The sequence below is a fragment of the Anolis carolinensis genome, chromosome 6 (assembly GCF_035594765.1).
Source record: "Anolis carolinensis isolate JA03-04 chromosome 6, rAnoCar3.1.pri, whole genome shotgun sequence".
Lineage (NCBI taxonomy): Eukaryota > Metazoa > Chordata > Lepidosauria > Squamata > Dactyloidae > Anolis > Anolis carolinensis.
Window position 1 is genome coordinate 64,697,124 of NC_085846.1, and position 12,199 is coordinate 64,709,322.

The window sequence follows — 12,199 nt, forward strand, 5'->3', positions numbered from 1 at the left end:
AGAGAGGGAGGGCTCTTGTCCTTGGTGTTCCTTTGTTTCCCTTCCCTCCCTCCTTCCTTTGTTCTATCCGTCCCAGCCTTTCCTGCCTGCGGAGCCATGGGACTGGGTCAGTGGGTTGAATGGCGGGGAAAGGGAGAAGAAGAGGCCTCTAATTGAAATGCATGGACTCCATGCCATGGGGTGCTGGAATTTGTAGTTTGCATCCAGTCCAACCCCATTCTTTTTGTCATGGAGGAAGAACCCACCCAAACCTCTCAGACAGATGGCCATGCAGTTTAGTTCTGTTGTTATAGTCACAAAGCATTATTGTGAGTTTTGTGGTTTTGTGGTGTGGTTGTGTTGTTACAACCGGGAGGGAAGGCTTTTGTGTTGTGTTGCCAAGTTTCGTATTTCTGTGGCGTTTAGTTGTGTGCCAAGTTTCATATTTCTGGGGCGTAAGTTGTGTTGTTAAAGTCACGATTCGTTGTTGTGAGTTTTATGGGTCCGGATTGTGGTTTTGTGGTGTGGTTGTGTTCTTACAACTGGGAGGCAAGGCTTTTGCGTTGTGTGCCAAGTTTTGTATTGGGGCGAGTTACAGGGAGAGATCCACTCCCTTGTTCAAGGAGCTCCACTGGCTGCTGTTTATTTTCCGGTCCCAATTCAAGGTGCAGACCATCATTTATAAAGCCCTAAACGGTTTGGGACCCACCTACCTTCGTGACCGTATCTCCTATCATAAACCTGCCCGATCCCTTCGATCGTCAGGGGAGGCTCTCCTGTCACCACTGCCAATATCTCAGGCCCGCCTTGTGGGAACAAGGGAGAGGGCCTTCTCTACTGTGGTCCCCCAATTGTGGAACTCACTGCCCGGTGAGATTAAGCAAGCCCCCACACTAGCAGCCTTTAAGAAAGACCTGAAAACATGGCTCTTCCGTTGTGCCTTTGGAGAGTAATCACTACATACATCCCTTTTGCTGCTCTCCTTCAATATTTGTCCTCCAGATCGCACCGCCACTTTATGACCCTGTCCTCTGTGGTTTTTACTCCTACTTCCTTTCTCACCTCGATTTTTAATCTAGTGTTCATGTGGCCCGCCCTTGGTTTTATTGTTCTTTGATCTTGTTTAATGTAGTGTATATTTTCTTTGATTGTGTTGTTTAATGTGCTATGATTTGTTGTTCTATTATATTTTGTTATATTGTATTGTTCTGGGCATGGCCCCATGTAAGCCGCCCCGAGTCCCCATTGGGGAGATGGTGGCGGGGTATAAATAAAGTTTATTATTTATCATTATTATTATTGTATTTCTGGGGCATTTAGTTGTGTTGTTATAGTCACGATGCATTGTTGTGTGTTTTGTGGGCCCGGATTGTGGTTTTGTGGTGTGGTTGTGTTGTTACAACCGGGAGGCAAGGCTTTTGCATTGTGTTGTCAAGTTTTGTATTTCTGGGGCGTTTAGTTGTGTTGTTATAGTCACAATGCGTTGTTGTGAGTTTTGTGGGTCTGGATTGTGGTTTTGTGGTGTGGTTGTGTTGTTACAATAGGGAGGGAAGGCTTTTGTGTTGTGTTGCCAAGTTTCGTATTTCTGGGGCATTTAGTTGTGTTGTTATAGTCACAATGCGTTGTTGTGAGTTTTGTGCGTCCGGATTGTGGTTTTGTGGTGTGGTTGTGTTGTTACAACCAGGAGGGAAGACTTTTGTGTTGTGTTGCCAAGTTTCGTATTTCTGGGGCATTTAGTTGTGTTGTTATAGTCATGATGCGTTGTTGTGAGTTTTGTGGGTCCAGATTGTGGTTTTGTGGTGTGGTTGTGTTGTTGTAACTGGGAGGCAAGGCTTTTGCATTGTGTTGCCAAGTTTTGTATTTCTGGGACGTTTAGTTTTGTTGTTATAGTCACTGTCCAAACAACTTTATCCTTTTATATATATAGATAGTATTGTAGTTATGATTCTGATTGCTCTGGAGTTAGTTTTGTGAACCATTTCCTGACAGTGTGTTTCATAGAACTCTTGAGGTAGAAGTGGTAGGCATACTTACTGTCATACTTCAGAAAAGCCTTAACTTGGGTCCAGACAAATAATAAAAATTATGGAATAATCTCACTGCAGTTAGGAGATTTCGGTTAGTTATGACTAAATCTCCTTATTTCATTGGATCAATTTTAAATATAATTAAATTTGGAGCCAACCATTGTTCAAACGCAAAACACTCAGTATTTAAAATGTATTATGTCATTTCAATTTATTACAGGCAGATCCACGCTTCGTATGGAATGGTCATCTTCTTAGAGAATTTGCTTCTCAGCCCGAGGTAATGCACATAGGTTTTTCTCCCTTTCTTTCTGACTTTTTGTATATCAATGAATGATAATAATCACTTGAGAATCCAATGACCTCATTTAACTGGAACCAGGAACTGTAACAGCCATCGAAAAGTGGGTTACATGTAGTTAAAGCTATTGTTAGAGCAGACTGGTGGAAATATCGAATGAGAAAAGCTGAGGAGCCCATAGTGAAATTGGCAGAAGAAACTGGAGATGTTTCAAGATGCTTAAAGATGCCTTAGAAGAGTTCTGAAACAGGAACTGTCAAACTACAGGAGAAATGAAACAGAAGTTGCTCACAGTAAATTCTAAATAGTCTTTCAATAAGACCTCAAGAGTATACATCCCTTGGCCTTTTTTAACCCATAAAATAACTGCTTGATGCTTAAACTTTGATGAACCTTGTAGATAAATGTGTGAGTTCTGAGGCATGTGAGAGTTCTGTGAAAGGAAGAAATCAAGTTCTGATAATGTAGCAGGAAGATGGGACACATGCAAGTTGATAGCACAGAATACTGAAATATTTTTAAAATCTTAGATACGACATAAAGGAGGAGAATAAGTGATCTAGATGTTGGATTTAGCATGTCGCAGCAGAGAAAATTGCATTCTTCTTACAGGAGTAATGGATTTAAGGGGTGTAATAGACTTTTTAAAGTAGGGGTGGGCAATTATCCAAGGGTTGGAGTTACTTACTGGACTTTAGAAGACTGCATCCTCCACCTGAGCCTTTCTCAGTTTTTTTCAAAATTTACTGTATCAGAGTTTCTGTAAAATGCCTTGATCCAGTAGGGACTTTTTCAGGTGGTGTGAGCGCTCAGTAAGCACTTTTCCAATCCTAATTTGTTGCTTTGGAAATCACCAACTCAGAGTTTAAGTTTGTATTGTCCATCTTCTTTGTGTGAAACAAATCCATTAATTTGGCATCTTGAGCTTCTTAAGCAGAGTCTTTTAATTATGCATGCAAGATGCAGTGTTTCCTGGCTGAGTCTTGGTATTCTCAAGTTAACTAACCACCTTGAGACTTCGCCATATCAATTCCCATAACCTAATGTTTTTTAAACTGCTAATGAAGGCAGCAACCTTGTTCCTGCCTATATGTTCATTATAGGTTAAAATCTATACTTTCCTTGATATGATACAGATGTGCATTTCTTACAAGTACAGTAGGATCTCACTTATCCAACGTTCTGGATTATCCAACACATTTTTGTAGTCAATGTTTTCAATACATCATGATATTCTGGTGGTAAATTCGTAAATACAGTAATTACTACATACCGTGTTTCCCGAAAATAAGACAGTGTCTTATATTAATTTTTGCTCCCAAAGATGTGCTAGGTCTTATTTTCAGGGGATGTCGTATTTTTCCATGAAGAAGAATTCACTTTTATTGTTGAACAAAAAAAATGAACATTTATTATATACTGTACAGTAGATATCATCACAAACCAGCATAACCAGACAAACTGTGAATCCTAGCAAGAATTTCTTATTACTACCATTATTTCTATGTATATGGTACACACATTTACCGATCCTGCATGCTCTGGGGTTCTGTTCATTGGGCATGCTTCCAAACACAAACTTTGCTAGGTCTTACTTTCAGGGGAGGCCTTATATTTAGCAATTCAGCAAAACCTTTACTAGGTCTTATTTTCTGGGGATGTCTTATTTTCAGGGAAACGGTAGCATTAATGAGTAATGAACTACTTTTTCTTTCAAATTTGTTGTATAACATGATGTTTTGGTGCTTAATTTGTAAAATCATAACCTAATTTGATGTTTAATAGGCTTTTCCTTAATCTCTCCTTATTATCCAACATATTCACTTATCCAACGTTCTGCCGGCCCGTTTACGTTGGATAAGCGAGACTCTACTGTATTAGGAAATAGAATAGGGATACATCTAGTAAGAAGTGATATCAATTGACATAATTAATAGACTGATTTTAATAAGGTTAAAGGTAAAGGTTTTCCCCTGACGTTAAGTCCAGTCGTGACCAACTCTGGGGGTCGGTGCTCATCTCCATTTCTAAGCCGAAGAGCCGGCGTTGTCCGTAGACACCTCCAAGGTCATGTGGCCGACATGACTGCATGGAGCGCCGTTACCTTCCCACCTATTGAAATTTTAATACAGGTTGATTATCTTTTATTCATAAATCTGAAATACTCTGAAATCATCCACATGGATAGCCAAGATATTGACACCATTGCTTTCTGAGGGTTCAATGCATGCCAACTTTGTTTTATGCACAAAATTATTTAAAAATATTTGGGGTGTAAAATTTATCTTCAGGCTATGTGTATAAAGTGTATATCAAATACAAATGAGTTTGGTCTTTAGACCTAGGTTCCATTTCTAAAATATCTCATTATGTAAATGAAATAATTTCAAATCTTTTTTTAAAAATCCAAAATGCTTTTGGTTTCAAGCATTTCAGATAAGGGATATTACAAAAATACACTTAAGAAAGAATATTAAAATACAATTCAAAAAGGGAAAGCTTCCAACTGAAATGTATTTTTCCTTTTTCGGTGATGTATGTTTTTGCAGAGTCCAGTTGAATGAATTATAAAATAATGTAGCACTATATTGATATACATTTGGTATTTACATGTATTTTATTTTTTATGCTTTCATACTTATGTTGGGGGTCGCCACTTTGGTTTATTTATATACTAGCTTGGGAACCCGGCGATGCCCGGGTTATTTGATAAAGGCATTATTTGTCTTTGATTGTTAGGTATTCTCAGTTTGGAGTGGTTGAACTACAATTCCCAGAATCATGGGTCAATCCTCCCCAAACCCTGCTAGTATTCAAAGTTGGCCATTTTGAGTCTGTGTACCAAGTATGGTCGAGATCTGTCATTGGCTAGTCATCGCCTGGCTGCAGTGCTCTCTGGATGGGGTGAGCTACTCCAACTCCCAGATTTCCGGGGCAATTGTCCCGAAACATCTGTGAGTATCCACGGTAGGCAATGTTCAGTCTGTGTGCCAAGTTTGGTCCAGATCCGTCGTTGGCTGGGTTCTGTGCTCTTTGGATGCAGGTGAACTACAAGTCCCAAATCAAGGCCCATTCCCACAAACCCCTGCAGTATGTTCAGTTGGTCATGAGACTTCTCTGAGCAAAGTCCCGGTCCATTGTTGGTGGGGGTCACTGTTTCTCTGGATGCAGGTGAACTATAACTCCCTTTCCCCCAAACTTGTCCAATATGCTCTTTTGGTTATGGGGGCTCTGTGTGCCAAGTTTGGTCCTGGTCTATCATCAGAGGGGTTCGGAGTGCTCATTTATTGCAGGTGAACTATAAATCACAGTACCTACTACTCCCAAATGTCCAGGCCAATTCCCCTCAAAACCCACCAGTATTCAAATCTGGGCATATCGGATATGCATGGCAACTTTGGCCCAGGGCCATTATTGTTTGGGTTGATAGCATTCTGGGTGTAGGTGAACTACAACTCCTCTACATTCCCCAATAGGAGTCACAGTGCTCTGACTTGATGCAGAGTGAACTACAACTTCCACCATGTGCAGTCAATCCCCCAAACTCCTCCAGGAAGTGTAGTTGTGCTGTGTTTGTTCTGCAGACAGATTTGAAAGGGAAGGGCAGTAGGTAGGGTCATGCAAATTCCACACCAATGGAGAACCCTGGGATGTCTGCCTGTGGTGGAAAAAGCCAAATCTAGGAGGAAATCATCATCATCATCATTTAATAACTTATTAATCGCCCTCCATCCACGATGCTCTAGGCGATTTACAAGATAAAATTGTAAAGGATAAAAATACATAAATAAATAATTATTAATAAAATTAACATAGATTAAAAGCTCTAGTAAAGAGCCAGGTCTTGAGTGCGAGGGTAAAAGGCCCTAACTCACGCATGGCTCTCATATAGGGCGGCAAGGCATTCCATAAGGCAGGGGCAGAAATAGAAAAAGCTCTGTGCCTGGTCCTTTCCAAGTGCACTTCTCTAGGACCCGGTACATAAAGTAAGTCTCGTTGGGATGGTCGTTGCGACCTCCGATGATGGGAGAAGGAGAGACGGTCCCTAAGGTACGATGGGCCCTGGTTGTAAAGAGTTTTGAAGGTCAGAACTAGCATCTTATATAGACCATGGTAATCAGTTGGAAGCCAATGCAGATGCTGCAGCACTGGTGTTATGTGGCATTTCATGGGTGTTCTTGTGAGTAGCCTGGCTGCCGCATTCTGAACAATACGGAGCTTTCGGGTTGTGGACATCGGAAGGCCAACATACAGGGCGCGTTGCAATAGTCCAGCCTAGACGTGACCGTGGCATGGATGACTGTTGCCAGCGCCTCATCAGATAGATAGGGTGCCAGTTGCCTCGCTTGTCGTAGGTGGAAAAAGGCCTGTTTGCTGGCAGCAGCGACCTGAGCTTCCATTGTCAGCTGCGAATGCAAAATGACACCCAGGCTCTTAACGGTAGGCGAAGGAGATAGGGCAGCACCATCGAAGGTGGGTAGCAAATGGGTCAGACCGGTCGAGCGGCCATGCCAGAGAATCTCGGTCTTCGCCGGGTTCACCTTCAGTCTGCTAGCACATACCCAGTTCGACAGAGCCTCCAGACATAAGGTGAAATTGTCTGGTATTGACGTTGCTCCAGGCTCCAGGCACAGAAGGAGTTGGGTTTCATCCGCATATTGATAGCAGTCTAGGCCGAAACTCCGAACCAAACTAGCAAGGGGTCTAACGTAGAAGTTGAAGAGAAGAGGGGAGAGAATTGCACCTTGGGGTACCCCACATAGGAGGGGAGATCTGTCAGAGACTTGATCTATATACTCCACGCATTGGCTCCGGTTTCGCAGAAATGAGTTGAACCTATTGAGGGCCTGACCGCGAACTCCGGACATGGCGAGACGGTGAATCAGTAGATCGTAGTCAACGGTGTCAAACGCTGCGGTAAGGTCGAGAAGTACCAGTCCCCAAACAAAAGCTATAGTGTTTGGGAAGGACATTGGCAGGGTTTGGCCTACATGTTCATGGAGCTCGCTGTAACCGCATGTCAGTAGAAAAGAGTGACTTGCCGGCTTCTCAGCACTGGGAACTGTAGCCTGTTTGTGGAGGCTGGAGGCTGGCTGTGTGAGCGGACACACATACACACATGTGTGCCACATACACACATATGGGTTTTTACTTTTATTATGGATATAGATTTGTCCAATGTATTTCAGTACAACTGTGCACATTTTGCTGTGGTACTGTATTTTAATATTAGTATTTTAATACTTGAATTTTGGCATTTTTAGTGTATTAAATCTAGTCTAATAATTCTTAGTATATTTTTAGATATGTGTTAATTCACCATGTTAGGAATTTCTCATCTTTTGTGCTTCGTTTGAAAATCCACCTTAGACAGTTTGTTGAAATTAGACTTCTTTAAATTCTGACAGTTTGTTTCTGAACTTGGAACAAAATGTCTCATATTGATAGTTCACCGTGTGTAGAATGGGTTTATTTCTTTTGCAGTGTTTGATTTTGCCACTTGCGTCTTTCCACTCCTTTTTGTGGTACCATCTGCTTAACTTTGTGAGTTGTTTATTAATTCCTAGACTGTAGGCCATTTGCATACAAACAAATAAACATGATACAAAAGTGCAACAATAAAAAATATTGTAAACGCCCTGCATAGAATATTTGGCATACAAATTTTGCCTAATAAAATTCAATATAATTAAAATATAATGTAACACATTGAATATAAACAACAATATTAAAATTTAGATGAGATAAAATTTAGTTAGCTAAGAGCATCCCCATAGTAATCAACTGTAGTATCAGCAGTGACTTTAGCCTGATTTTGTGTGTAGTAGCTCATCTCTGGTAGGAACCTGGGAAAGCACCATTCATTCCATCTTTCTCTGCAGTATGGCATAAGGAGGCATCATTAAACGCATAAATGTTGAAAGTGTTTTTCTATAAACAGACAGTCCTCAAGTTATGAACAAGATAGGTTCAGTAGGTTTATTCCTAAGTTCAATTTGTATGTACATTACAACAGGTACATTTTTAAAGTGTAACTTCAGCCATATACATACACGCATACATACACACATACACACACACTATTAGGCACTGTGTGTGTGTGTGTGTGTATAGCTTTGCGGAGGTGTTGCCTGTGCTCCTGTTCAGAAGATTTCACCTCACTTTTTGTCACTGTGATAATTGGATTTTAAAAATTTGGCTTGCTGTGGAAACAAGGATTGGTGATAAAGCTTCTGGAGACACTTTTGATAACTCTTTCAGGAGTGCATTTCCCTTCTGAGGGATAGATTTCTCTCACTTCCTGTTATCTCACACCCATTCTTAACTATGAGTCGTGTGTAAGTCAGATGTTGTAACTCAGGGACTGCCTGTTTGATTTTCAGTTGTATAACTCTTTTCATTGCTATCTTTATTGTTTGGACACTGGGCCAGGGTCCTTAAATACTAAAATGTGCTAAATTGTCTATTACAGCTCCACAGGTTTGCAATTCCAGTTATGCATGGATGTATCCTTTTCCTGTTTTTGACATAGGAACACAATTTGCTTAATGTTTGGACTTTAGAGGTTTTATAAAATGGCACATTGTGTAGTTAAGTACCTGGGCAGCTTGTAAGTAGCAAGATAAATCTTAAATTAATTTTTGAGATTAGATTCTCTGTGAAATGTTGTATTACCTTTCAGTTTTCAGTCCCTAAAGGCCATCATGTTAGTGATATGATCCAGAAACAGTGCTCATAACTTTGTCAAAAGCTCATCACTATAATAATTATTTTACAAAAGGATCTGAGCATAGTTTTAATTTTATTCTAATTTAAAGTAATAGATCTGGAAAATGTATTTGGGCTCAATTTCTTCGTATGCATGACTGTTGTTTGTATCTATTTGAAATGTCTTAATATTAGTAGAACCTGCTTTTTTGTTCATGTAAACTGTTGAACTTCCTTGCTCAAATACTTTGTCTCAAGAATGTAAATCCTCATTTGGTGTGACACAGTGGCCTTGGTTCATTGTCTGCATCTTGGTTTCCAGCTTAGAGCAGCTCTGCATAAAGGGCTATGTGGAAAGTGTCATCATTTCTTATTCTTATTTTGGAAAAAGATTCTCAAATTTCCATGAGAATTGGTGGCATTCTGGGGGAAATGCCAACTCTTCTGTCAATGCAAATATGTCATTTTTTGACCACTGCCACCCATTTCAGATTTTAAGTCTGCTCTGCTATGCACTCTTACCTCACTATGTTCAGTGGCATCTCTGAGTTAATATTCTTCATAAAAGGATTTATGCATGAACGTAATATAGTCCTTGTTTTGAATTCAGTTTCAGTGACCTAATTGCTAATCTGAAAAAGGAAGGTCTTATTTTATCTAAGAGACAGTAACCATATTCTAGGGTAAATATTTGTGTGCACAGCTTTCTTGTTTTTCTGGGTTTTTGTTGCTTGATGAAAATGCATATTTTATTTCCAAAGCACTTTTTTCTAGGCTTGTGTGGGCTCATTAAGAATGACTGGATCTCATTACTAAAATTAGGTAAAGGTAAAGGTTTCTCCTGACATCAAGTCTAGTCGTGTCTGACTCTGGGTGTTGGTGCTCATCTCCATTTCTAAGCCGAAGAGCTGGCATTGTCCAAAGACACCTTCAAAGTCATGTGGCCAACATGACTTCATGGAGTGTCGTTACCTTCCCGCCAGAGTGGTACCTATTGATCTACTCACATGTGCATGTTTTCGAACTGCTAGGTTGGCAGAAGCTGGGCCTAACAGCGGGAGCTCACCATGCTTCCCGGATTCGAATCTGCCAACCTTTTGGTCAGCAAGTTCAGCAGCTCAGCGGTTTAATCTGCTGCACCACTAGGGGGCCCTTACTAAAGCGGCATAAAATATAGAAGGTGTGCTTCCTGTGCTCATGATATGGTGTATTGATATTTGATGTTTCACTACTTCTTTAAGTTATTGTTACTTTAAATTTGCATGTATATTCCTTAATGAATTGCTGTGCATTAGTTATCGTTATGCACTCCTGCTCCATTAATGGGAAATACTTTGATTGGATTCTTATTTCTCGAAGAAGTTGTTTCAGAGCTGGTGTGCGCTACTATGTAAGAGGTAAGACAGATTTACAGCTACTTGATGAAAGTTGGTTATATCTTCTTAATGACAGCTGAGCTACTGTTCTGTTTTGCTACATACTGATAAAAATTGCACTTGAGAGAATTCTCTGGTACTTGTAGTGTCTCTATGTGTCAATTGCTTTAAACCAGTTGTTCCCAGCCTTTGGGCCTTCAGGTATTTTGGACTTCAGCTCCCACAATTACTAACAGCTGGTAAGATGGCTGGGATTTCTGGTTGGAAACCATTGCTTTAAACCAAATGTTTTGTGTGTATGTGTGTGTGTGCCTACAAGTTGCCTGGTGTGACATATGGCAACCTTATGAATTTCATAGAGTTTTCTTAGACAAGAAAAAACCTAAAGTAGTTTCAAAAGTTCCTTTCTCTGAAATGTAGCCTACGGCACCTAGTATTCACTGGCAATTTCACATTCAAGTATTCCTATCCAAGGGCTGACCCTGCTTAGTTTAAAAGATCAGATAGGATCTGTGCTTTTAAGATAATGTACTGTGATGAAGACTATTATTTTCATTTTAATTATGTAAGTGTTATTAACCACTGGGAAACAGCAACTTTCATTTAGATATGGGACACCACAGTCTCAAGTAACTCTTCATTCATGCTAAATTACTTCATACTTCAGTCTTTCCCAATTTACAGAGTTGTCTGGAGAAATGAAAGAAAGCAGAATTCCAGTGCAATTTTTTTTAAAAAAAAAAATCGATCCTTGATGTATAAAGCTGCTGTTACCATCTGGCTTCCCACTGCTAGATGTAATCTTGACACATATAGTACCCTTTTGTTTTGCTTGAACAGTAGGCTCCAGACTTTTTTCTTTTTAAAAAAAATCAATAAAATCTCATGATTGTCAAATGTGGTGTGCTATACATAGTCTCTTCATATCTAATAGAAGTTTGTCACAATCCAGAGGCCTCTATAGTTTCCCCTGAAATACACAGATAACTGTAGAAAGACTTTCCATCCCTACACTCCATAACACTTACAGAGAGACTGCATCCTGTGGCAGAAGTAGGCTGACTGTGTATTGTTCTAGGAATTGGCAAACACAATATAGGTCATCTTCTGTCTCTTCAGGACTCAGTGTTCCATTTTTAGACCATGCTGTGATGTATATTTCCCCAGTTTACTTAGCAAAAATTGCATACTTATTTTATCTCTAAGTAAGAATAGACTTTGAAGTAATAAGCAGGGTTTGTGCTACATTTAATTACAACTTTGTATTTCTTACTCTCTCACAGGTATTGATTCTGAAGGACATGCAGCTAATTTTGTAGAAACGGAACAAATTGTACATTACAATGGGAGCAAAGCGTCTTTTGTCCAAGTATGTTTTTCCGCTATATTCTGCTAGATAGCTTGTCATGTTTATGGAATTAGTTCTTGCCTCATGTCTCTTAATTCTGGTCTCCCTTTTTAAAAAATAACATTGAGTGGTTACAATAATAACTTAATGTTGTATGTTTCATTTTTTTTGTTGTGTTTGTTTTCCAGACACGTGGATCAATTCCCTTTTTCTGGTCACAGAGACCAAACCTCAAATACAAACCAAAGCCACAGATCAGCAAAACAGTAAATCATGTATGTTTTTAGTATTATCTTTTTCATGCTGTTCTGTAGGAGAAATTTACTGTAAAGTCAAAATATAGATGCATTAGCCCTTAAGCTGAGTTTAGCTTGACATCCTTGAACTTAACACAAATGTTTTAAAGCAAGGGAAGGCTTGATGGCATTGTAGCAGCAATTCATTACATTTACCTTGAAAT

At 39.7% G+C, this 12,199-nt stretch overlaps 1 protein-coding gene across 1 annotated transcript in view; it reads left to right on the forward strand.

Annotated features, from left to right (window-relative positions):
• Window positions 1-12,199, forward strand: part of sacm1l (SAC1 like phosphatidylinositide phosphatase) — a 62,758-nt gene that overhangs the window by 26,243 nt on the left and 24,316 nt on the right. The window contains exons 6-10 of the mRNA XM_003225767.4: window positions 2,227-2,286; window positions 8,780-8,813; window positions 10,311-10,412; window positions 11,675-11,760; window positions 11,928-12,014. Coding sequence (XP_003225815.1) covers window positions 2,227-2,286; window positions 8,780-8,813; window positions 10,311-10,412; window positions 11,675-11,760; window positions 11,928-12,014 — 369 coding nt within the window. The remainder of the gene's footprint in view (window positions 1-2,226; window positions 2,287-8,779; window positions 8,814-10,310; window positions 10,413-11,674; window positions 11,761-11,927; window positions 12,015-12,199) is intronic.